This window comes from Gobio gobio (genome assembly GCF_949357685.1).
Source record: "Gobio gobio genome assembly, chromosome: 17".
NCBI classification, from domain to species: domain Eukaryota; kingdom Metazoa; phylum Chordata; class Actinopteri; order Cypriniformes; family Gobionidae; genus Gobio; species Gobio gobio.
The window spans coordinates 16,388,234-16,416,215 of record NC_137110.1 but is presented as its reverse complement, the minus strand read 5'-3'; the positions used below and the strand labels follow the sequence as shown (position 1 = coordinate 16,416,215).

Here is a 27,982-nt window from a genome sequence, read left to right as displayed (position 1 = left end):
TCGATCGTTCTATCGGTCTATCTGTCTGTCTGTCTCTCAGAGAAAAAATAATATAAGCTGCAAATCCATTTTATGTTTTTAATTATTAACATCTCATTATTATTCTTTAAAAATGCCGTAAAATAAAATTCTGAACCACTGATTTAAATAAGTTAATAAATAATTCAATATTAATGTTTGGTTTTTGTAAAATGACTTTCTAGTAATGTCAATGTCATCTGCACCTAAGTCTGCTTTTGAATCCCCCACCGTCCCACCCTGAGACTCGCCACCTGGAGGCCTGATTTGAATTGGGGTAGAAGGAGAAATAACACTCTACGGAAGGATTACATGTTTCTGCAGGCTGTGTTAAAACACTTTGTGTTGACCACTGGCACAATAGAGCTTGTTTGGTTCAGCAACAGTGAGAAACAGAAATCAAACAAGCACCGGTCACTAGTCATTGGTCACAGGTCACTGATATGCCCAAGTGTCCATTAAGGCAGACCTTGAGCTTTCAACACACAATGACTCCTCCTCTGTGTCTGGACTGTAGCACACGGCTCTTTGAGATAAGGGTGACTTCTAGTCAATCCAATTACCCCGAACACTCCAGAAGGGGGGGTTTATTTGCCCCTCAACGAATTATTCCTTAAACATTATTGTTTTGGCTTCTCATTGATTAGTCATGCCACTTTTTTGTTGGTTTGTTTTTTCTCACTCCCCATGGTTGCTAAGGACTACAGACAGTGGTTGTCTCAAGGACATAATGGCTCTCATTTTCTATTCAAACACATCAAAACGATTGGTCATAGACAGAAATAGCTCTAAAATCTAATAGGCGTGTGTAGTGTGGGAAGTGATGTCATCCTTAATAATAAAAAAAATAATTTTCAATAAGCTTGATCTGCTGCTATGGAGACTTTATTCAAGAGGCTAGTAAAAAGGGGCTCTTATTTGATGTCGTGTCCTGACTTTTCTCACAAGTTCCACTTGGGGGAGCTGTTTAATAAAGTCAATCTAATGAGTGGTGCTTGCTAAAATCATTGCTCAGTCTTAAGAGTAGGGATTTCAGTATTGAATAAGCTCGTAGAAAATGTAATTAATGTAATTAAGTTGAATTTTATTGTATTTAATGGCTGAGATTAATGCAATACAGTATGTTTAATGTCATCACATTTGACACCTTTAACTAATTTGACTACATATTAATGGTGTAAAATATCTAAATAATAGTTGTATTATATTGAAATGTATTAATATTGTGTGTCACAATAATGTGTGTCTCTAGACTTCTCTATTTTATATTGGAGAGAAGTGGTTTCTGTTATTTCAACATTGCTGATATTTGTTTAAGTTTTTCACTGAATATTTATATTATGTAATTTCATCTTTCAGTTTTTAATAGTGTTTAGTTTTACTAACAATACCAACAATGGAGTATAGGTGTGGGTTTAATTTAGGGGCTTAAAAATATCTACAACAGTACATTGCAACAACACAAATCTATTTAAGATATAAAGGATTTGTAAAGATCTTTACATTTCTAAAGCTGTGCATATGTAAATAAATTAGTGCTGGGAATCAATTAAGAATATTAACTAATTAATCACATTGTTTTCTGTAGCCTAATTAATCGAGATTAATCGCAAGTTTTTAATATTTTTTTAGTTTTTAATATTTTGATATTGATATAATTTCAGTTACTCTCCAAATTAATGTAGAAACAATTTAAAGACAGCATATTTTAAATATGTGTTGTAATGGCATCTTTTTATGCATGAAGGCCAGTGTCACTGATACTAATGTCTCTAGGAAACATTAATGACGTTGCATTACAGTTTAAATGAAAGCTACCAATTTCAACATTTATTAGGCTTTAAAAAAAACTTTTAATTTAAGTGAACTTAAAACAATCTTTAGATAAACCCATTATAATAAATGTTATATTAGCCTGTGGGCTTCCCTGTTGGACATATACAGAAATGTTCACCTTTCTTAACGCCATAAATAATAAATTAAATATAGATTAATCATCTTTTCTCTGTTACCTTTGTTCTTTGATGAACATTAATACAGACCTCATCAGTGCTGATGTAACTTTAAGATCGGCCGCTGCCGAACATGGCGCGGATCTGACGCGCTGTTACGCGCATAAGACGTTATTTAACTAATTTAAGACTCCTATTATGAGAATACTTGACAAAACTGGAATTTGGCAATGTTGTTGGTATTGTTTGTTCAAGAGCGAAAGATAACTCGTGCACGAGACTGATGCAACTAGGGATCTGATTGAGACGCACCCACACAGACAGGACACTGACATACAGCGCGTTCTCTTCTGTCTTGTCGCGCTTAAATGGTTTAAAAGCATTTACATGAATAAGAGCGTGATTAATGTAACGCTAGGCAAAAATGTATAGAAAAACAAACTCTGTGTTAATTGCGTTAAAAAATATTTTTAATGCGTTAAAATGAAAAAAATTAATCGCCCGTGTTAACGCGTTAATTTGCCCAGCACTAAAATAAATACAGTGAGGAAAATAAGTATTTGAACACCCTGCTATTTTGCAAGTTCTCCCACTTAGAAATCATGGAGGGGTCTGAAATTGTTATCGTAGGTGCATGTCCACTGTGAGAGACATAATCTAAAAAAAAAAATCCAGTTTTGTTTCAATTTTTTAACTATTTATTTGTATGATACAGCTGCAAATAAGTATTTGAACACCTGTCTATCAGCTAGAATTCTGACCCTCAAAGACCTGTTAGTCTGCCTTTAAAATGTCCACCTCCACTCCATTTATTATCCTAAATTCGATGCACCTGTTTGAGGTCGTTAGCTGCATAAAGACACCTGTCCACCTCATACAATCAGTAAGAATCCAACTACTAACATGGCCAAGACCAAAGAGCTGTCCAAAGACACTAGAGACAAAATTGTACACCTCCACAAGGCTGGAAAGGGCTACGGGGAAATTGCCAAGCAGCTTGGTGAAAAAAGGTCCACTGTTGGAGCAATCATTAGAAAATGGAAGAAGCTAAACATGACTGTCAATCTCCCTCGGACTGGGGCTCCATGCAAGATCTCACCTCGTGGGGTCTCAATGATCCTAAGAAAGGGGAGAAATCAGCCCAGAACTACACGGGAGGAGCTGGTCAATGACCTGAAAAGAGCTGGGACCACCGTTTCCAAGGTTACTGTTGGTAATACACTAAGACGTCATGGTTTGAAATCATGCATGGCACGGAAGGTTCCCCTGCTTAAACCAGCACATGTCCAGGCCCGTCTTAAGTTTGCCAATGACCATTTGGATGATCCAGAGGAGTCACGGGAGAAAGTCATGTGGTCAGATGAGACTAAAATAGAACTTTTTGGTCATAATTCCATTAAAAGTGTTTGTAGGAAGAAGAATGATGAGTACCATCCCAAGAACACCATCCCTACTGTGAAGCATGGGGGTGGTAGCATCATGCTTTTGGGGTGTTTTTCTGCACATGGGACAGGGCGACTGCACTGTATTAAGGAGAGGATGACCGGGGCTATGTATTGCGAGATTTTGGGGAACAACCTCCTTCCCTCAGTTAGAGCATTGAAAATGAGGCTGGGTCTTCCAACATGACAATGACCCGAAGCACACAGCCAGGATAACCAAGGAGTGGCTCTGTAAGAAGCATATCAAGGTTCTGGCGTGGCCTAGCCAGTCTCCAGACCTAAACCCAATAGAGAATCTTTGGAGGGAGCTCAAACTCTGTGTTTCTCAGCGACAGGCCAGAAACCTGACTGATCTAGAGAAGATCTGTGTGGAGGAGTGGGCCAAAATCCCTCCTGCAGTGTGTGCAAACCTGGTGAAAAACTACAGGAAACGTTTGACCTCTGTAATTGCAAACAAAGGCTACTGTACCAAATATTAACATTGATTTTATCAGGTGTTCAAATACTTATTTGCAGCTGTATCATACAAATAAATAGTTTAAAATGGTTTTTTTTTTTTTTAGATTATGTCTCTCACAGTGGACATGCACATACGATGACAATTTCAGACCCCTCCATGATTTCTAAGTGGGAGAACTTGCAAAATAGCAGGGTGTTCAAATACTTATTTTCCTCACTGTAGATATGTTTTAGATGCTGTCAGTATACGTCCATTTTTCAGCTCATATCCAAACATGCCAAAATATACTTGTAAACATTACGTATGAATACTAATGAAATGTTGCCGGAACATTCTCACAACTCCTATGGAGCACCATGAGTTTTACACAGGCAAGCTGCACCACTCACATTTTATTCAGGTAGTATGAAAAAGATATGCAACACTACCACAATGTGCTTCTGATCAAAAACACAGCTTACTTACCCTTGAACTTGTTGAAAACTCCATATTTCTTAGACTCTACCTAGGTGTGTAGGTCTTTGTGTGAAGGAGTGTGGAAAAGGGTGGAAATGAGGTGAAGTAAGTTCCCGATTAGGATGGTTCTGTGTCTGTGGAACCTTACAGTCTGTCAAACACCAGATTGAGAATTAACTCTTTAATAGTACATAACTTTGTTTTGTTCAAAATGAACACAATTTAATAATGAGTCAATAAATCCTCAATCCTTCTGCCAAAAGGTTTTTTTTTTGTATTACCCTGATACATAATGTTAAGCCTACACTGCAAAAAATTATTTTCTTATTTAGTATTTTTTTTTCTTATTTCCAGTCCAAATATCTACAACTTATTAAATCAAGTAGCATTTATTAAATAAGTAAAATTACATAAGATATTTTTTCTTGTTTTCTGGAAAAAAAAAAAAATCAAAATTAAGTGAGTTTTTGCTTAAAGCAAAATTATCTGCCAATGGGGTGAGAAAAATTGTCTTATTTCTGTTTTGGACAGAAACAAGATTTCAATCAGAAATAAGAGAATTTTTCTCACCACATTGGCAGATAATGTTTTAAGCAAAAACTCACTTCATTTTGAATTGATTTTCAAGAAAACAAGAAAAAACATGTAATTTTACTTATCTAGTAAATGCATCTTGATTTAAGAAGTTTTATATATTTAGACTAGAAACAAGACACTAAGTAAGAAGAGCATTTTTTGCAGTGTAATAAGCGTTTATATTTTAGACGCTTAGGGCGTTCAATTTAAACCCATTTCAAGGGTTCCGCCAGTAGTGGGCACTCATGCAACGTAAGCAATGGTGGTGTACATTCGAGTGAACAAGACGCATGGAAGTAGGGCTGCGTGTAACTCCACTTTTAGACATACACTATATTTTTTTAAATATTTAATATAAATATTATAAAATATTAATTATGAATATATATATATTTATATATATATAATTATTATTATTATTATTATTATTTATTTATTTTTTACAGTCCAAGCAAACATACAGGCAGATAGAATGATGCGTAACACAAATTCATAATGGGCTTAGTGTGTTCCATTAAAGCACATTGCAAGGGTTACGCCAGTAGTGGGCACTCGTGCAACGTAAGCAATGACATGCATCCGAGTGAAAAAGACGGAGATATGTTAGCGAGGGAAGGGCATAAAAAAATTCCCCCACTTGATGAAGTTGAACACACTTCAAAATGGTGTCTGGGATTCCCCCGAGGGTAAGGAATTTCGCAAATGTATGTTTAAAAGTGGAGTTAAATGCCTTAAACGCAATCCTAACGGGATGGATTTTGTGGGAAATTGCGTATATGTCGCCTACCCGTCTGTGTCCCATCAAATCTGTAAATAGAGAAAAGTTGCTCTGGCTACTTGGTGGCGTGTATGTTTTTTATTACTTAAAAAGTGAGTAAGGCATTTTATTGAACAGATACATTTCCATATGTAGCTCACACTTTAAGGTTTACAATGTTTGTGACATTTATCATGTGCATAAATACATATTATTCCATATATCTAATGTGTCTTGGTAATTACAATGAGTCCTGAAAATGTGTACATTTTATTTGAGTGTATTTGCTATATGTAGGCTATGTGAAGCTAGAGGGGGCAGGTGCATCCTTATGGAATGAAATAATACGCAATGCAGTTCTGAATCTCTAATTATTTCTTTCTATACAACATTATTTTATGTGGCTTATAGAAGTCTCTTACATTTTAATCTGGAAATGTAATTCTCAAAAGACCTGTCTCAACTGCTAGTTACCATAAAAATGACACTTATGCTGCATTAAAAAATTATTTGACCTCAATGTTCCCTTTATCCCCCAGTTGCGGTCCAGTGTGCCGGAGTGAAGATGTACCTGGAGAATAAGAGTAATATTGAGGTGGAGATGTCTCAAACCGGAGGCCAGGGTCACTCCAGCAGGGTAGGCAGCAGAAAGTCTGACACTGTGGCGGGGAACTTTGATGAGCTTCGTCTGCTAGAGGGATTCTCTGGGAAAAGAGAGACACAGAAATTGCTGCAGGCTGCAGCCATGCCCTCGGGACACTGCATAATCTACACCGACGTCCATCAAGAGGATAGGTAAGACAGTAGTTCTTGGGGTTTTGACTATCTAATAGTTAATCTGAATTAAAGGGATAGTTCACCCCTAAATTAAAATAAATACATCATCATTTACTCATTCTAATTGTTCCAAACATACATGACTTACTTTCTTTTAAGGAACACAAAATCATTTTTCAACTGTTTTTGTCCATATAACGAAAGTCATTAAGACACAAAACATTCCCTTTGACTTTCATTATATGAAAAAAAAAAAAAAGAGAAAAGAATGGCAACGTTTTTCAATTGACAACATTCAAATGCTATCAGAAATGTCCTTTATTGGGTGAACTGTCCTTTCATTTTATTTTATTGGTGGTTTCAAGTCATGTAAGAAAGAAAGCTACTTTTAAAAGCCGTTGTTATGTTACTTTTGCATTTTTTAATAATAAGAAAAACAAGCAAAAGTTCTATTTTTGGCAAATGTATTTGTGTCATTGTAAATTTGAAAGTAATGTGTTACTTTACTAGTTACTTTAAATGCATTACCCCCAACACCAGCCATCACGATATCATAATTACAAGTGGGGAAACTCAGATTTTTAAGCCCAGAGTTTCCAAGTTAGGGGTGTGTCAGTGAGAAAATATGGTGGATGTAATGGATGCATCGTCTGTACTGGTGGTAAATTCATTGAAATTAAATTTATATAATTGTTTCATTTACAATAAATCTAGCGGTTGTACAAAAAACAATAGTATTGTACAATTACAATAAAATATTACAATTAAAATTTCAGCACCTTCATAAAAAAAAACAAATAAAAAAAACATACCTGATGGGCATTATTTATTTGCCATTTTTGCAGAAGAAGAGTTAAAAAAAATCTTGCTGATTGTTTTGTAGAAAAGGTATGTCGCCATCTTGTTCCGACCAAAGTGACATGAATGCATCTGTTGGAAAAAATCACGAACTCGTGAATACAAACTTCCCAGGAGGATTTGAATGCACCATATGCCAAATATGATTTGGACAAACAGATAGCCCCACCTCAAGCACACTCAATTGTTTGAGCCAGAAGTCAAGCACAAGCAAACAGAACAATGTTTTGATAGTGCTACAGTGTTTACACTCTTCAGGGAGATCAGTCTATGACTTGCTTGTAGTTGTCTCTGCACATTATACTGCGGTAGGAGAAAGCATTTTAACATTAAAAAATAACATGTCACCTTCAAGATATGCTTCTGAGAAACCTCATGCTGGGAAAATCATTAATTTAGCGGAAATCCTAATGCAAAATGTGCTTTGCGAACTCATTGTAACATTTCACTTCCACTATTATGACTGACATTCAGCTGAACGCATTATAAGGTCCCCAGAACCCTTAGTGAGAGCGTTTCTGTGTAAAACAGCTGCTAATCGACTCCAAAGAGGATTGGTGCTCACGTGTGGAGTCACATTACTGTAGTCATTGCAAATATGTGGGAAAAATGTGTGTGAGAGATTGTACTGAATATGACGATGGGGGTCTTAATCTTAAACTTGCGACACTTTTTGGATTAGACACTACAGTTTTAGATCAGCCGTCACGTGATTTATTGTTAGTCAGGCATGAGATCAGATCTGCTTCTACTCTCGTGACTGGGAATTCTTTATTGATAACCACTGCTCTCAATGAAATCAGCTGATCAATACATCACACAATATGAATTTCAATAGTGGTTTGTTCTCTCTCTCTCTTTCTGTCTTATGGGAAATATTCCATAATTTAATTATATACAGAAAGTTTCAATAGTTGTTTGTTCTCTCTTTTTATGTTCTATGGGAAATATGCCATAGTTTTTATATTACTATGGCAAATTTCCAATAGTACAGAAAAAATCTCATGTTTACTATATACATGTATGCACAGTGCACACATATGTACTGTATACTATCGTTTAAAGTTTTGGGACGTCTGCCTTTACATGCACATGAACTTTAATGGCATCCCATTCTTAATCCGTAGGGTTTATTATGGAGTTGCCCCGCCCTTTGCACCTATAACAGCTTCAACTCTGTTGGGAAGGCTTTCCACAAGGTTTAGGAGTGTGTTTATGGGAATTTTTGACCATTCTTCTAGAAGCTCGTTTGTGAGGTCAGGCACTGATGTTGGACGAGAAGGCCTTGCTCACAGTCTCCACTCTAATTCATCCCAAATGTGTTCTATCGGGTTGAGGTCAGGACTCTGTGCAGGCCAATCAAGTTCCTCCACACCAAACTCGCTCATCCACGTCTTTATGGTCCTTGCTTTGTGCACTGGTGCGCAGTCATGTTAGAACAGGAAGGGGCCATCCACAAACTGTTCCCACAAAGTTGGGAGCATGAAATTGTCCAAAATGCTGAAGCATTAAAAGTTCCTTTCACTGAAACTAAGGGCCCAACCCCTGAATCCCTCCTCCACCAAACTTTACACTTGGCACAATGCAGTCAGGCAAGTACCGTTCTCCTGGCAACTGCCAAACCCAAACTCGTCCATCGGATTGCCAGACAGAGAAGCCTGATCCGTCACTCCAGAGAACACGTCTCAACTGCTTCCAGTGGCGGCGTGTTTTACACCACTGCATTCAACCCATTCCACGAAGCTCTCTACGCACTGTTCTTGAGCTAATCTGAAGGCCACACAAAGTTTGGAGGTCTGTAGCTATTGACTCTGCAGAAAGTTAGTGACTTCTGCTCAATGTGCACCTCAGCATGCGCTGACCCCGCTCTGTAATTTTACTTGGCCTACCATTTCATGGTTGAGTTGCTGTTGTTCCCAATTGCTTCCACTTTGTTATAATACCACTTACAGTTGACCGTGGAATATTTAGTAGTGAGGAAATTTCACGAATGGACATATTGCACAGGTGGCAACCTATCCTGGTACCACGCTTGAATTCACTGAGCTCCTGAGAGCGACCCATTCTCTCACAAATGTTTGTAGAAGCAGTCTGCATGCCTAGGTGCTTGATTTTATAAACTTTGGCCATGGAAGTGACTGGAACACCTGAATTCAATTATTTGGAGGGGTATCCCAATACTTTTGGCAATATAGTGTATATTGTTAGAATGTATTATTAGAGTTAGAATTTATTCCTTTGATGGCAAAGCTACATATCCCAATGCGGTGCTCCAAAAAACAATCAACATTGAAAACAATTGTGCTGCTTAGTTTTTTTGTGGGTGTTGAGATCCATTTTTTTTCCAGAATGCTTTGAGGAATGGAAAGTTCAAAAGAACAGCATTTATTTAAAATAGAAATATTTTGTAATGCTGTAAATGTCTTTATGTGAAATGTAATTGAGTGTCTCAGGTAGCATTAAATTAGACTTGTATTCTAGGCCAGATCTAAGAGGATGGTGGGTGTCCCACTAGGTTATGTACTCCCCCCCCCCCCCACCACCACCCCCCATCTGGACCTCACACACTCAGATCCAGGCACAATAAGAGAAGGCTTTACTTCATTTATAAATCCTGCACTCGGTGAGCTAACATTTCAAATCTCCTCTCCGTTGTGTAACTGCAGAGAGAGGGATTAAAGGCCTTGAAATATCCTGTCTAATCTCCCTTTTGCCCAAACTCAACACCAGGATATATCCTGGAGGCCATGGCTATTATGTCTTGTCTGGAACACACAGACACACACACACACACCCCATCCCAGCTGTTTGCAGTGAGCTGAGGCATCGGTAGGGATGGATGAGTTGTTTGAGTCCTCTGTAATGCTAAGCAGCTGAGGTTTGGGATTTGCCCAATGATGTGTTAGAATTGGACTGGGGTTGACTCTATAGTCTGGCCTGTGCTGAGCAACATTGATCTATTTTCTGGCACTGTGCAAAGGACTCTCCATAACTCACACACCCAAACTCAGAGCCAATTGAAGAGATAAGAGGGACTTTACCCATTTAAACTGTCATTTATTACGACAAACAGAGAATTTTTCATGATTATTAAATTACTGAAGAGGCTCCAGTAATTAGCCTGCAGAATTCTCTGGATTTCCATCTGTTCTATTCATACAGGCAAAAAAATATCAACACTGCTGGTGTCTCGGAGCAATAGCTCAGAACCAGTCTCTTTCCCCTCTTCTTCTTGAGACATATATTGATTTTCTGTTGTTATTTAGTATATGAGATGTGAAATGTTTGCTTTATGACTACAGTAAATAAAGATGTCCTTGTCTGAGGAGGAAGGAAAATTGAAGGAATACTATCAGTGGCTCAAATTATATTGAAATATATTATTTTGGTACTACATTATGCATGTGGGACCATATTAATATATATACTTTGTATGATGCTTACATTGCAGAGCCATTAAAATTATAATTATTGATGCATGCCATATTCAGAGCAATTTATGAATAACAATAAAACATTTAATGGAACTTAAGCTTCTTTAGTTTTAGTAACATTTTACAATGTGTTAACCAATTTTGACATTGGTTAACTGCATTAGGTTAACACAAACTAACAAAGCATTTCTTATTCTTAGTTCATGTTAATTTCAACATTTACTAATACATTATTACAATCAAAAGTTTTATTTGTTAATATTATTTAATAGACATGAGTTAACATGAACTAACAATGAACATTTGTATTAACTAATGTTAACTAATATGAATAAGTACTGTAACGAATGTATTGCACACTGTTAGTTAATGATAGTTAACTAATGAGACCTTATTGTAAAGTTTTACTGTTTTAGTTGTTTAGTTAATACTGTATTTTTAAGTCATTTTAATGGGATTCTTTTTTCTTTTTTTTTATCAAACTGCTATGCAAATTCTAAACGTATGTATCCATGTGCAAGACACTATGGACACATGTGACACATTGCACTAGAACTGATTTCCTGGGTCAGGATTTCAGGCTTTTTATGCATTATATTCTCCATTTCTTTCAACGATACGTTGAACTTAGAGGATATCTGATATATGACATGTTAAAAGATAACTACTTTAAAATCGTGAGACTGTGGCACTGACTTTTGTGAGGGATTCATGCATTACATGAACCTGTCACAGGCACTGGCACTGACAGATAAAGGTAACAAAGCAATTGTTTGATTTATTTCATTGTGCCACTTTGCTTTATAGCATGAAGACCAAGGTCAGAACATTATTTCAGTCTTCAAGGCCTCAATAAAGCAGGATGATGTTGTCCTTAAACCTGTCATAACCATATCACACTATTGCCTCTGTGAATGTGCACACCACCTGATGCCCATCCACCCTGACAAGTTATGAGGTGTTAGTTAAATCATCAAGACAGCCTGCCTACAGACAGCTAGGAGGACATAATGGATCAGAAGGATATCTTATACAACTGCTGTAAACCTTTTGGACATGTAACTTGTCAGGGCCGTGCACAGACATTTTGGGGGGCAGGTGCTCAAGTGGGAAAAAATGGCACTCCTTTCATAATTACTATAAATATGACTTTTGTTGTCATTATGCTGGTATTGGTAAATGAAAATCAGTGTTGTGCATTGCTCACAGAAATTACTATTTCAGTATAACTATTAATATAGTATTATTTATTTTATTATTTAGTATTATTTGGCACTTATTTAGGTCAGAGAGAAAAAGGGCAGGTGCCTGAGAACCACTTGGGGTCTATTTGTGCATGTGCCTTTGTTTGCATGGTCATTTAGCTTACACCTTTTTTGACACATTAGACCAGGATGTTTGATAGTGCTGTAGAGATGACTAAACAGACCAAAAAGGAAGAATGACTTTAAGATTTGCTCAAAGACTTTTAGTTCCATTTTATTTAAGCTGCCAGTTTTTATACAAGAATCATTAAAAATGAATGCCAAGAATTGATTTTCTAAATGTGGCTGAGATGTTATTTATGACAGACATCATGCTCGGATTTAATAAGTTCTCTCCTTGTTTCCAGGCACAGCTTCAGTATGGTAAACCTCCTGAAAGGCAAATCCAACCAAGCCAATCACACAGAACGGTCACCCCTTCTCACATTCCCCCAAAATGACAGGTCAGACTATGTATATTTCCTTGTTGGTTTCACGGTATTTCATTTGTGATGTTCTTTAGTTCTTTGTTTTCTTTTCTGTTCAGCAGTAAACAATTCTGGAGCTCATACACTATAATAACCTTTTTCAATTAGTCATTTGCAAACATTATATAAGATCAGAGGTTAATGTGCATTCATATATAATTATATATAGGCTACCAAATGATACTAATCATGTTTAGTAATGGCATTGTAATTGTAATGGCATTTCTGGCTATTTCAGCATTCAGTAATCATCTGTTAAGTGTTATAGAATATCATATTCTTTTGAAAGTTATCATAAAGCTTTAACCAATCGTACACAGGGAATTTCTCCCTCTTTCTTCCAAAGTTGCTGATTGTAAAGACCTGTTGACTTGGCTTTAGTCTGCAGTTCTGCTGAACAGCTGTATGAATATTACCTGGGGTCTGTAATTACCGACCTTGTTCTCATTCATTAATGAGAAAAAGTGGCTTTGTGACCTTCATTTCCAACAATTACTTTATATATTACCAGGTTTGAGGCAAACACAGTTCCTCACATAATGTATGGCATTTTGATATCTGGAAGTGGGCTTGACCTCTATGTACTTCTAATTAAACCAAACACTGCCTGCAGTACACTATCTGCACTCTCAGTTGTCAGCCTCTATAATAAGTGGGAATGATTCCAACAGATTGAATTTGATACCAGACTGGAAAAATGTTCATAGTGCAGTTAGCTTAACCACTTAAGACATTATTACCATGTCGTGTGGATAAGAATCCCCAATTTTCCATTTAAAAAGTTTTTGTGGGAAGCAATGGTTATTTTGTCATTTTGCTTGTTGTTCCATTAATTTCCTGTTTTCCGGAGCATGTGTCCTTGATTCACCCAACACTCTAAAGCCAGTGATTTTTTTATGTAACAATGCTTGAAGAGTCATAGGCATAAGGATTACACCTGTATTTAATTTTTTTGGGGATGTGTAGGATAAGTCTTCTCATTACTAATGAAAATTCAAATTGAATCATACTCAGGATTTTAATGTATTCATTGTTTGTCTATGTAAGGTCAAGTCACCTTTATTCATATAGCACTTTATACAGCTATACAGATTTTTTCAAAGCAGCTTTACAGTGATAAACAGGAAAATAAGGGTTCAATGAGACAAACAGAATTCAATTCTGCTGTAAAGCAGCTCTAAAAAGACAATAGTAAACAGTCATTATTCAGTTGCAATCAGTTCAGAATATTCAGAATTCAGTTCCGTTCAATAACTGAGTAACGTTCATCAATTATGGAATAAGTTCAATTCATCTATAAAGCAGTGATGTCATCATTCAGCTCAGTTCTGTTCTCATCCAACAGTGTCAGTGCATTCAAATACTCAAGAATATTGCAGAATATTAAGTGTCCCCAAATTAGAAAACCAAAAGGTGACAGTGGCAAGGAATCCAAACTTCATTGGTGATGGAAATGGAGAAAAAAACCTTGGGAGAAACCTGGCTCAGTCTCCTCTGGGACCCTTATTGCAGTCTTTCTCAACCATAGAGCCGGGGCCCAGTAGTTTTTTTTCTTTTCTTTTTTTTGGAAGAACAGTTATTCCCCTATTCCCCCCTATTCCTGAAAACATGGATACATGAGGTCAAAAAGGTTGAGAATCACTGCCTTATTGTTGTTGTTGTTTTTTAGCTTGGCCTATAATCACCTATAGTACTATATCTATGTATTAATAAAACTTTGTCATGATACTTTCTAAAAGTGTCATATAAATCACATTATATTTGAGTGAAACACTGCTGATCTTTAGCTTCTTGCTAGTTGAAGTTGCATTAAAATGTATTTTGTTTAACATAATTCAGTTTTTCACAAATGAGTTTGATATCAAACAATTGGTGGTACCGCCACAAACCCTCTGTTGAAGAACCCTGCTCTGTGTTATCATAACAGCCCTCTGAGATCAAGGAGCCTACATGTAGTAAACTGTGTTGCTAATATGGCTGGCTGCTATCTGCTGCCCTCTGTAATACATTTTTCATTCCCTCTGTAAGGCAGTGAGCTGAATGCTAATGCTGCTAGCGATTATATTGTGTTCTCAGTTGGAATAATCTATCTTGCTGCCTATTATCAACACAAAAGCCTCTAGGTATGCCTAGGAACTTGTATCCTGTCTTAGCATGAATTCTGCAGAACTGTGTAGCATAACAGGCTTTTAACACCTTTTGTTGGTCTTAATCTCTGTTGTGTGGCTGCTATTAGCATTTAGATGAATGATTGCTTTCTACCTAAGTGAATCAGCCATATGTTTTACTTTGGATGATAGTTAAAGTTAGCCTAGAGGTAGTGTATTTTCAACTAAAATGTGAAAATAATTGGTTAAGTGTTTAATTTCTATGTAACTAGCGGCATCAAGTGGGACTGCAGAAATAATGATCGTTTCAAACAGGTTTCCCAGGTCAAACTAATTAATTTTACTACTAAACTCATTAAAGGGGTGGTAAAACACATTCTTTTGAAGGCTTGGCTGTGTATGTGGGGTGCACTGTAACATGTGTTCATGCTTCGTTTTAAAAAAAAATGCCTTATTTTTCATATATTTGACCTTTATTCTACACTGCTCTGTCCCTCCTTGTAAAACGGTCTGACGCTTTCCGGGTTGTATGAAGCCAGTCCCTCAAAAATACGCAGTGGGCCCAGATTGGTTAGCTGGCCCAGTGTGTTGTGATTCGCTAACCGCAGTGCACGTCGGAAACGTCACGCCCCTTACCGGAGGCTGTTCAGTGTTAGAAACAACGGCGTCAATAAAACCATATGAGCTCGAATCAGACCCAGAACATTTGAGTGAAGATGATCGAGCAGAACCTGTTCAGTCCTCGAGAGTAAAGACTGCGGATCTATAATGATCGCTACTGAATGGCACTTTAACTTTTGTATTTTTAGAACGATTATAGCCAAATGTCTGTCGCAAGAACTAACCCAAAACAAACACTAAGCACTGGCTTTAACTAGTAAGTTAGCCAAATCACACACAGAACCATGTTTAGCATGCCTGTAGATAAACAATACATAAAAGCTCTAATCAAAGAATCATTTACACTAATGCCAGGTTCACTGTTGAGATTTTAACGTTAATGTTTGTAACGTTAGGTGTTCGTCGGATAACGTTAAGTATGAATGAGCATTTAACAGACTGGTTTGCAGAACAGCGTTGTCATCTGTTTACTTCCTTGCTACAACCTATTACAGGAAAACACATCGATGAAAAATAAATCAGACTTACAGGTTGTGGCCCGTGAACAGCTTCTGTTTGTAAATCCAGCTTTCAGGACAAGCCGTTGTGCATATCCTGTATTGAACTCGCAAAGTTTGTGGAAGTTTGTGTTGTCCTCCGTGAAATGTGCAGCGCGCGCGTCGTGCATCCACGCACCGGCAGTGTTTTGTTCACGCAGCTGACGTTGTGCAAATCTGGCATTGAAATCGCGAAGACGATGGATGTTTTCCTCTGTTAGATGTGCTGCAGGAAGCCCCGCGCGCGCCTGATTCCCCGCTGACTCAAACACACACGTGCATATAACATGCTGTGTGTTAAACGCTCTGCAACACACCCCCGTCCCAAGGAAGGCTGAACAAAGCAAGTACCCCAGACCTGCAATCCGGATGAATATAACAGCGTTTCCTCGGCATCGCGGCAACAACACTCCAGCCTACTAACCACAACAGCGCCGCGATACAAAATGGCCTCACCCCCCCCTTATTTAATATTCTCGGAGGAGGGGTTTATGTAAATATTGAGCCTGTTGATGTCACCAACCCTGGAGGAATGTGTGTAGTCGCCTACTGGCCGTTTGCTGTAGTTCTTAGAAACTGATTTCTTTAAAAGCAAATATCTCCCTTTGCTTTAAACTTTGAACGTTGTAACTTTGCAGATGTTGTTTATGCTCAAGCAGCAACATTACACGCTAGCTAAAGTTAGAATAGTGAAATCGTGGTTTACCACCCCTTTAAGTTATTGAGCCAGCAGTTGTCTCTGACAGCTCAAACAAACAGAGCAATATTTAGCAAGCACCACAGTGTCTAACTCACTGTTTTTATACTGTTTTGTGCAGTATAACTTACATGACGCTGCATGAGCCCAGCCTGGGTTCTGGAGAGGAATCATGGGAGGCGAGCTCTGCTGAATTGGAGAGGAGGTGCAGGCTGGGCAGTGAGGTGACCAGTCTCTCCCACATCACATCCATGGAGAAATGTGAACATTACTTCAAACTATCATCCCCCGTCAGGTATGGCATACATACACTATCATTCAAAAGTTTGGGGTCCGTAAGATTTTTTTTTTTTTGTAAAGAAATTAATTGTTTTATTCAGCAAGGATGCATTGTATTGATCAAAAGTGACAGTAAAGACATAGGGCCCGGCGCCAGGTGCAACGCAAGTGTTTTTTGCTAGTTTCAGCCTGACGCAGTTATTATTTTCACGTCCAGCGCCACGGTGTTTAAATAGAAAATGCATTTTGCGCCCTGGTCTGAAAACGAAGTGTGTTCAGGCACATTGTTGACCTTTTGCTATTTTGAGGCAACCGAGAACACGTTAGTAATATGCCCCTATAGGCGGGTGCACAACGCGCACACACTCTGCTCATTACACACACATGGACGAGCAGCAGCACACAAATATTTGTAAATATGAAAAATTAAAAGATTAGGGAGCTTTGGTGGAATCCGGCCTTTTCCTTAGATGGTCCGTAGATCCGTTTCTTCACTTAAGCGTTCAGTTTTTCCACTTGCAAATTCCGCCATGTAAATAGCGAATCCACCATGGCGCAAGTACAACTTGCTTTTAAAGGGAATGGGAGATGAGACTCTGATTGGTTTATTGCATGTTATGCCCAAAACACACCCATTACTCATTAAGAGAATAGAGGCAACCCTTTTGGACGTGGCCAACCATTTTTCCTGTCCTTAAATTAGCAAAAGTGGATTCGGACACCCTAAGGGAACTTGCTCCATGCGCTTTAGACCATGTGCTCAGATCGTTAAAATAGGGCCCATGATATTACTATTTCTACTATTGCTGTTATTTTGAACTTTTGATTCATATTTCCAATTTTTTTTTCTATAAATCAAAGAATCCTGACAAGGACCAAATCAGCATTTTAAAAGGATTTCTGAAGGATCATGTGACCATAAAGACTGGAGTAATTGTTGCTGTTTTGCCATCACAGGAATAAATTACATTAATTAAAATTGAAAATTGTTCTTTTAAATAGTTTTTACTGTATTTTTGATCAGATAAATGCAGCTTTTTTAAACATACACTGTAAAAAATAAAAACGGAAAATGTACTGGTAATTTTCTGCCAGTACATTATCGAGTAATTTTATGGAAATTTCCATTAACCATTAAAACACAAACTAATGCAATGTGTAATTCAAAATACAGGTAAAACACCTGTAAAAAAACAATACGGAAAATTCCTTCATATTTATACAATACATTGTGCACTATTTTTATGGACTTTTATTTACAGTGTAGGGCAAACAATCTTACAGACCCCAAACTAACTAAAGTTAAACAAAGTTAACAAGCTGAGTAGGAGGATAAAGCAGCTCTTTACTGGAGCTCTATAATTCAAAAATGACTGTTTGGGACATTAACTGTGTTTCTGTTGCAAAGTAGATGTCATAACAAATGCCTACGTTTGCTTTTACAGAAATTGCTTGAGGACAACAAAAATCATCACCATCTTCATCATTGTTGTTATCTGTTCAGTAAGTTATACAGACCTGATCAACGTTTTCTTTTCTTATATAGAATAATATACACTTATGATTCTATTACTTACATAGCTCGATTTCATTTGTCTGCCTTTGTGACACTATAAATAACTATATTTCTTTAAATCATCAGCTGTTTTTCAGCATGTATCCTGACAGGGAGAGCCCCTGGAGGATGCTGGCAGTCTCATCTACTGAGAGCTTCTGTATCCTCACCATTTGTGTACTTTAGAGAATCTGCATTGTTTGGGTTTGCTTTGACTAGATAAATAAGAATCATTAATGCACAAGTCAAATATTGTGATGATGCGTGCCACTGCGCTAACTCCTCAGACCCTGCAGGGATTTTATATTTGGTTCGGAGATTGCACTGAAGGGCTGCGCTAATTCATTTCCGTTTCTGTGACAATCTCACCATCTGCTATTTACAGCGGCCTGTGTCATGGTAACAGTCTTGCCTATGACTTCGTGCATAACAACAGATCTGCCTGATACTTGCGGCAATCTGTGAGTCCTGCAGAGCCGTAGAGATGGATGTGAAGAGTGAACAATGCACTGAAGTGCTGCAAAGTACCTTCTGCTGGTGGGAGGGGATTGTCTGTCCAAAATGAAACGATGGCCAGCTGACATCTGTTTGCGAAACTCTTCCAAAACACATTTAGGTTAACGCTTGATGGATATTTTGTGTTGTGTATTTTCATTTATATCCCTAGTCCATGAAAGTTTTCCTTAACCTAACTGATCACTATAGCCACAAATCTTACTGATTTTCGTGACAACTCCCTGCTGAAACTGCAGGTTGGTGGGCCGTTTTTGGGAGAGATGGAGGCCGTACAAGAGGCCCAGGAGTACATTCTGATCCAAGTGGAGCAGACTGAGGAGGCGGGGCCTCGCCGGAGAAGAGCTCAGCAGGTTAGAGTTGTTTCAACACAGCCGAAACGAAAAAATTATGCGCTTTATCCTACCAGCAGAATAAACTAATATTAAATATAGTTAAAAAGTGTCAATGTGATGAACTTCACATGTGGTTACTATATGCAATTTCCACAATGTATGGCAACCAGACAGTTTCAAAATTCGTTTTGTTTTATTTTTTAACAGTATATCTGTTGTTTAGCTCTTTCCCTGCCACTGGTGAGTTTTTGTGGCTTTCTGTGTCTTTCCGGCGCAATTTCACATCTCCTGAACAAGTACTGAATCTCCTGATCAAAACACAGTAGAAGATGCAGAAACAAGCGATGTAATCTTATGCTTATGTAAAATAACGTAATCATCAACATTAAACGGCATATAAATCAAAACTGATAATGTTACTGAATGAAATGTCGACCCAGCACAAGCTATAATATGTGCAAGCTTTGGGGGTGTTGATGGACTCTATCTACTCCATCTATGTTTTATTCATCTTTCTGAATCCGATCTGGATGTAGTGTTTAACAAAACGCGATTTTCTCAGCTTTTTGCTCAATGTTGTTTGCTCAATATAAATACAACAAAATATTCTGGGGGCCATGAAATTTTTGTGAAAATTATCAAAAACACTGTCGGGGAACAGGCAACTTAAAAAAAATACGCTGATGGGGAAAGAGTTAATAATTTATAACCCATTCAACTTTTTTATGTGAGACATTTATCTTGAAATGTGTATTTATGCTTTAGTTTGGGGTCAGTATGAATTATTCTTTTTTGAAAGAAGTCTCTTATGCTCACCAAGGCTGCATTGATTTGATCAAAAATACAGAAAGAAACAGTAAAAATATTACAGTTTTAAGTTACTGTTTTCTATTTTAGTATGTTTTAAATTGTCATTTATTCCTGTGTTGACAAAGCTTTCAGCAGCCATTACTTCAGTATTCAGTGTCACATGATCCTTCAGAAATCATTTTAATATACTTGCACTTATATATATATTTAAATAGTAATATAAAATGTTGTGCTCTATGAACATTTCATATTATTACCAATGTTGAAAACTGTTCTGCTGCTTAAGATTTTTGTGGAAGCTGTGATACATTTTTTCAGGATTCTTTAATAAATAGAAAGTTAAAAAGAACAGCATAAAAGTAATTTCTTAAAAGCAAGCAAACAAACAAACAAAAATATCTTAGCTTTGAATAATATAATATAATATAATATAATCTTTATAATATGCATTATAATATATTTAAAAATATGTCTTTAAAATAAATTCCACTTGATGGTTTACTGTTATGTATTATGTTATTGATCATATTGTTATATTGCTATATTATTATATTGTAGTATTAGCTATTGTAGTATATCATGTAGAGGCATTTATACATTTTAAGGTGTCACCAAATGCTTTTGGAGGCTGTTTTATATGAAATATAACTAGCAAATATTTTCTTTTCTCAAATAGTCTTTATGGAGTTTATTCTAATTAATTATGGAGATTTTCCAACAGGTGCTTTATAACTGGACTATTCCGTTGCATTCCAAACGAAGTGACCAGATTCTGAGAACAAGGACATTCGAAATGGTTAGCAGGTACGATTACACATTCCTCATCAGCCATCATATAAGATCAGGACAATTCCACTAATGAACTGGCAAAGCTAGGACCAAATGCAAAGACATTTCATGTTATACAATGCACATTATTGCATCTGCTGAATATTGAAAACATCGGATAATCTTGTCAAACAACTGTCAGATTTTAAGTGTGTTAATAGTTCAGTAAATGTGATTGTGTGATAATGTGGGTTTTGCAGTAGTTCCTGTCATGGTATGTGCTTTAATGTGTCTCCACCTCTGTAATCTGTCGCTTTCTCTTCCCCTCAAGCGCTCCTATTCTGATCAGTGTGCAGGCCTTTCTGTTAGACAGTCAGGTGGTCCCTCTGTCCATGACTCACCAGTCGCTCTATGTAACCGTGGAAACACAGGTGCTTATCGCTGGATTGATCCTGGCAGGAGTCTATGTGCTCATCATCTTTGAGGTAAAATATGAGGAATCGGTGTGAAGACATTATTTTCACACTGCAAGATAATCTATTCAATGGTCTTTCATGACTCATCCCATATTTCATCCCCTTAAACAGGATAATCTCGGCTGTTTCGCCACATTGACTCGACTGAGATTTGTATGTACATGTCTGTAGTCTTTTGTAACTTCCCATGAAGAGTAGATGTCACGGTGGGTAAAACAGTGCTTGCAGATCCAGCACTATACTGATATGTCCTTAGCAGTGGCTATTCATAATCTGACGCTTTTATCTGTACTGCGGTTGAGCACTAGAGGTCACTGGGCTCTTCTAAAGTTAACAGGAAAAGGTTTCTACTGGCCCACACAAACTGTGATTCCACAGAAGTATCTGGATTTTTGGAATATCTGAAACCGATTTATAATTCGAAAAGTTTTAAGATTTTGTAACATTTAAAATGGAGAAAAGTTATGAGGTAAAGTAAAGGATTCTGCATTATGGTCACTAATCGGTCACCGGGATTTTGCCAAGTAAGATATGATCCTGGATCCACATATTTTGTTGATTCTTGAACAACGTTGTTTTCCGAAAATGATAGAAATCAGAGGGAAATTATATGTGAATAACACTGGTGTCGAAGCACCTACAGCTCTGGTTGTAGGCCTAAACTGTTAACTTGTCTCTCAAATCTGATTGGTTGATTGGAACGTTGTTCGACGATAAACAAAGATGTTAATCCAGTTGTTCTTGGTGAAATCACATTCAACGTCACTCCTTTGTCCCTTTTTTCCATTGAAGCGCAATACTTCAAATCATGCTGATCACATCATCCAGTTTTGCACAAAAGTGTGGAGTTCAATCAGAGGAACATACTGAATACTAAGACATTCTGACGTTCACACGTTGTATTAAATGGGAGTATTTTCACTGGTGGTCTCTTTTGGACCTTATTGTAATAGTAGAACAACATTTTCTGATCTCTTTCGCTCATGTTGCCTGAAATGGCAAGCTCTCATTTAAACTCTTCGACACACAGCATGTTGTCCCTCCGGAAGAAATAAATGTAATTAAGAAGGGAGGTCCCCTCTGCCCTCATGTCCCCCTGGTGCCACACTAAAACGGAGCTTTCTCGCAAACTCTAAAAAAGTTTGCACTACAGGGAGAAGAAGTAAAAAATGTGGAGGAGTGTTTTGCTGCGAGGCTCTGTAATAATCTATACCCCTAAGAGCTGTTCACACTAAAAGAGATAAATAGTGACAAAAAAAAAAAAAAGATTCATTTTAATTAGGCCTTTGTGAGCATGCTAATGGAGACGTCGGGGCCCATGTTTCCGCTTCTAACGAAACACTACCTTAATAGTAATGCTTCATAAAATATGGCTACACTGTCATCAAGGTGCTAAGAAATGTATACATTATGTTTTTAAAATTAAACTAATAGACTCTTTTCACATTTCTGGGTTTCTCAGAGCGGAAGTCGTCATAGTTGGGTTAACTTTTATAGCGGTGAATGAGAGTATACATGAAATATATTTTTTTGTGCCCATTTGCTCAAATAGCAAAAGAAAAACGCCACAATAGTGATTTCACAACTTTCAAAAAGAGGGAAAAAATAGAGTGAGATTGATAACGGCTGTCAAAAGAGAGGAATGTGTAAAATCGTGATTAATCGCATACAAAATAAAAGTTTTTGTTTACATAATATATGTGTGTGTACTGTGTATAGTTATTATGTATATTGAATACACACATACGTGCAAAATATTTGCAGTATATACTGTATATGTATTAAATATAATTGTATAATTATTTTTCTTATACATGTATACATGTGTATATATATATATATATATATATATATATATATATATATATATATATATATATATATATATATATATATATATATATATATATGCATATTATATACATAATATACATACTTATTATATACAATAGTAATTGTACACATTACACACATATTATTAACTTTTATTTGGGATGCAATTATCACGATTCATTGATTTGACAGCACAAATTATATTATATTTATTATCATAGTATATTAATTATATAATATTATATAATATTAATTATATTAATTATATTATTATTATTATTATTATTATTATATTAATTGGTATGCTGGCCATTTGAAAACATTAAGAGAAATTATTACCCCTCAATATTAACTTCAGTCAACTCTAATCTGTATATGAACTCAAAGATCTAGTTCTCAGGCTTTTTAGAAATCATAAAAAAGAAAAAACGACTGTGTAGTCTGTTTTTCTGTAATGATGAATGCCTCAAAAGACACAGCAAGACATCTCATTAAAGTAACATAACACCCAAACAACTCACATGGTCTGTCTTAGTCTACATGTGTCTCTATGTTCAGTTATACTTCTGTATCTTTTTGATCTTCATTTTCATACTAGAACGCATAGTCACCATTACCCAGTTCATTTATAATTAAAATATTTCTACTTCTCATTTATTGATCTGAATGGCAAATTATATAGCACACGTGTGTGTGTGCCAGATGGAAGGTGCAGCTGCCCAGATTGTGCCCTCATAATCAGCTTTTAATAGACTGCTGAATCAAATGATATAATACAGGACTGGACATTGAACTTCAAAAGTCTTGGACCACAAGTGAAAAGGCTCCTATTCCGAATTTTTAAAATGTGGTACACAGTTTTATAATTACATTATTACCATAGCAATTTGAGTTAAATGACTTTCAGAATGTCTTTCTATATGGTTTGACCCACCTTTGCAGCACTTAAGTTTTTTTTACAACTCAATGATTGTGTTATCAGGCATGATTTGAGGTCTTCAAAATAGAGTCTTGTGTTTTACACAAGGAAGCAAGAATAACTGCCATCGTCAATACCTTTTGTACACTGGAGTTCACATGGACAGTGTCAAAAATCTGCTACTTTTGATTAGTGATGAAGTATTAGTGCAGAATCTTAAATATTTCTTGTTCATTTTACGTCATGACATTTCTTGGTTTACAGTCTTTGTTTCCAAGTTAAAATAGATTTGGTTTGCATTACAGATCCCACAGAAGTCTGTGGTCTCAGACTTTAGAACCCCATTGTAAATAAGGAAGCATTTGTTGTATTGACCCGGGCCTGTTCTTCCTATCTGCATTGCACAGCAGCTTGGTGATAATCCTCAGAGCTGATCTAGAATCAGCACTCTGAACTACTTTGATTAAAAGGGCTCAGATGGTGAGTTTCATCAGCAGCCCTGATAGCTTAAACTCATTTACCCCAAGAGAGGGCAAAACCTGAGATATATAATAGTATGATGTGCTTATAAATATTAATATGCCTTAAAAGATTCATGAATAATGTATTTTTACAATCTAATTGCAGATATCGTGTAAACATTTTAATAATGGTTGATAGATTATTCCTAAATTAGACTAGAGCAGCAGTTTCTCAGTAAATGGGGGACTTTGGGTATAAAACTAACATTACATCTCACACAGGAACATTTTGACATGTCATTTAGCCATAAACTGTTTCTTGGCTTATAATTAAGATTAATTGGTTTAAATAAAAAAACAGAGAACGTTTGTCTCAGAGGATACTTTCTTATGCAAAGCAACATAATGTATATCCATGTTGCTGATTAATTCTGCTCAGAAAGCCGTGTTCAACAATTTATCTTAATGACCTGTTTTAGACTTACAATCACAACATTGCACCAAGTGTTCCTCCCCCTCAGGGAAGTCGTCGGACTGACACAGATTACTTGCTCTTTCGAGACTGGAGTCATTAGCTGTTAGCCTGCGTGTTATGTACTCATCCTCCTTCTTTCGCTCTTCTAGCTGATTACACAGTCTTGTAACGACTGCTCCATCTTGCCACATGACACCGAAAGAGGTGCATCAGACAAAGCTTGATTCAGGTGTCCCAGTCAAGTGCTCTCACCAAGAAAACAGATGCTGATATCTGATAATGCACTTTAAGGCGGCGCTTTTAGTCCAGAGGGTGATTGAAGAGCACAAAATCAGAAGATGCTGTCGCCTGACACATATCGTTGTGGATCGGAATTTATCATTTGATTATAAGAGTGCACAAAAGGGTCAGAATTAATCTATTGTAAGAAATGAGGTGGATCAAACAGCAAAAGAAAATAAATTAAGTGTGGGGAAGAGGGTTATTTGGCATTTTGAGGTTGGTGAGGAATATGGGTGGAGCGAGCGGGACCAGTGGGTGATTCGCAGGTGGTGCTCATTCTCAATCACCCACCGGTCCCGCTCACTCCTCCCATGTCCCTCGCCAACCTAGCCACAGCAACCGCTCTACCATTGTGCATAGGTGAGCACAAATCTGTGGCTATTATTATACACTATATTGCCAAAAGTTTTGGGGATTCCTGCCTTTACATGCACATGAACTTTAATGGCATCCCATTCTTAATCCGTAGGGTGTAATATGGAGTTGGCCCACCCTTTGCAGCTATAACAGCTTCAACTCTATTGGGAAGGCCTTCCACAAGGTGTAGGAGTGTGTTTATGGGAATTTTTGACCATTCTTCTAGAAGCGCTTTGTGAGGTCAGGCACTGATGTTGGACGAGAAGGCCTGGCTTGCAGTCTCTGCTCTAATTCAGGTGTTCTATTGGGTTGAGGTCAGGACTCTGTGCAGGCCAGTCAAGTTCCTCCACACCAAACTCACTCATCCACATCTTTATGGACCTTGCTTTGTGCACTGGTGTGCAGTCAGGTTGGAACAGGAAGGGGCCATCTCCAAACTGTTCCCACAAAGTAGGGAGCATGATATTGTCCAAAATGTTTTGGTTCCTTTCAGCAGAACTAAGGGGTCAAACCCAACCCCTAAAAAACAACCCCACACGGTCACACCATAATCCCCCCTCCACCAAACTTTAAATTGACACGATACAGTCAGGTATCGTTCTCCTAGCAACCGCCAAAGACTCGTCCATCGGATTGCCAGACAGAGAAGCGTGATTCGTCACTCTAGAGAACATGTCTCCACTGCTCCAGTGGCGGCATGCTTTACACCACTGCATCCGATGCTTTGCATTGCACTTGGTGATGTAAGGCTTGGTTGCAGCTGCTCGGCCATGGAAACCCCTTCCATGAAGCTCTCTATACACTGTTCTTGAGCTAATCTAAAGGCCACACAAAGTTTGGAGGTCTGTAGCTATTGACTCTGCAGAAAGTTGGTGACTTCTGTGCACTGTGCGCCTCAGCAAGCGCTGACCCCACTCTGTGATTTTACCACTTTGTGGCTGAGTTGCTGTTGTTCCCAATTGCTCCCACTTTGTTGTAATACCACTAACAGTTGACCGTGGAATATTTAGTAGTGAGGAAATTTCACGAATGGACTTATTGCACAGGTGGCAAGTTGGCAACCTATCACGGTGCTTTAATTCACTGAGCTCCTGAGAGCGACCCATTCTTTCACAAATGTTTGTAGAAGCAGTCTGCATGCCAAGGTGCTTGATTTTATACACCTGTGGTCATGGAAGTGATTGGAACACCTGAATTCAATGATTTGATTTATTTGGCAATATAGTGTAGCAAAAAAAAAAGCTTTGAGTTATTACTGTACTGACATTTTTTTCATCTACCTTATTTATTTTCTTATTTTTTTGTTTCTTTTTCTGTGTCTGCAGATTGTTCACCGCACACTGGCTGCGATGTTAGGATCCTTGGCTGCTCTGGCAGCACTGGCTTTCATTGGAGATGTAAGTTTTGGTTTTAGAGGATGTTATTTATTCCATTCAGATGAAGATTGCTTACATTGTGTCAAGAGTTGGACTCTGGGACTTCATTAATTTTAACTGCTGTTATGGTCTTTAGTTTTATTAGCTTAAAGTATGAGAGCACAGCAACATTCTGTCATGTGCATGATTAATATATAGTGTGGCAAATTTAGATTAAAATTACAGAGCATGCGCTTCATAATATATATATATATATATATATATATATATATATATATATATATATATATATATATATATATATATATATATATATATATATATATATATATATATATATATATATATATAAAGAGAGAGATAAAAAAACAACTACATTTACACAATTAAGTAGATCTGACTGGGCCATTTCACATAAATGGGATATCGTCTGTAATTGCACTAATTTACTCTAATGTGAAGCGTAAGATTGTGAATAATTTAAATCTTGACTTTCTCTCTGCTGCTCTACGAATTAGTTATTGTATTCCAGAAATTGGAGATAAGTACATTATTTGAGCGCAAGTCAAATTACTCAGTGCACTTCTGTCTGTTTGATAGATGGAGTGCCCTTTAAAAAGACCCAAAGCTCTGTAGTCTGTAGGTTTTTTTTTCTTTACTTAAAACTCAATGAACTTTAGACTTGGTTGGTAAATACTCCAGTAATAATCAGAAGGCCATGTAGGCCACTGCAACAAAAAAAAACTTTAAAAAAAAGTGCTTAATACAATTTCACATTTCAAGTTGACTGAACTTAAAATTTGAAGGCAGCAGAAATACTTACTTTTTTAAAGTAAAAAACGCAATATATATTAGTCCAGTGTTTCCCAACCAGGGTGCCGTGTAAAAGTCCTTCAAATAATTTTTTTTGTTCAAATTTTGTCATTTTCGCCGTCATCACCCAGGTGTAGTGCCAGAAGACGCGAATGAGAAGTCGCGCGCGCTGTGAGAAAATGTGTCTCTGTGCACTCATCCGAAAATGCGCACACGTCTCACAGCACGCAAATATTGAGTTATCTTTCAAGTCTTGCTCTTGAACGGACAAACTCACACAAAAAGTATGTCAACATGTCCATCTTG

At 37.1% G+C, this 27,982-nt stretch overlaps 1 protein-coding gene across 1 annotated transcript in view; it reads left to right on the top strand.

Annotated features, from left to right (window-relative positions):
• oca2 (oculocutaneous albinism II) overlaps positions 1–27,982 on the top strand; it is a 120,740-nt gene that overhangs the window by 1,869 nt on the left and 90,889 nt on the right. Inside the window, exons 2-10 of the mRNA XM_079840354.1 lie at positions 6,201–6,456; positions 12,343–12,438; positions 16,546–16,719; positions 18,149–18,206; positions 18,346–18,418; positions 18,964–19,124; positions 20,638–20,720; positions 21,016–21,169; positions 26,813–26,884. Coding sequence (XP_079696480.1) covers positions 6,227–6,456; positions 12,343–12,438; positions 16,546–16,719; positions 18,149–18,206; positions 18,346–18,418; positions 18,964–19,124; positions 20,638–20,720; positions 21,016–21,169; positions 26,813–26,884 — 1,101 coding nt within the window. The 5' untranslated portion in view covers positions 6,201–6,226. The remainder of the gene's footprint in view (positions 1–6,200; positions 6,457–12,342; positions 12,439–16,545; positions 16,720–18,148; positions 18,207–18,345; positions 18,419–18,963; positions 19,125–20,637; positions 20,721–21,015; positions 21,170–26,812; positions 26,885–27,982) is intronic.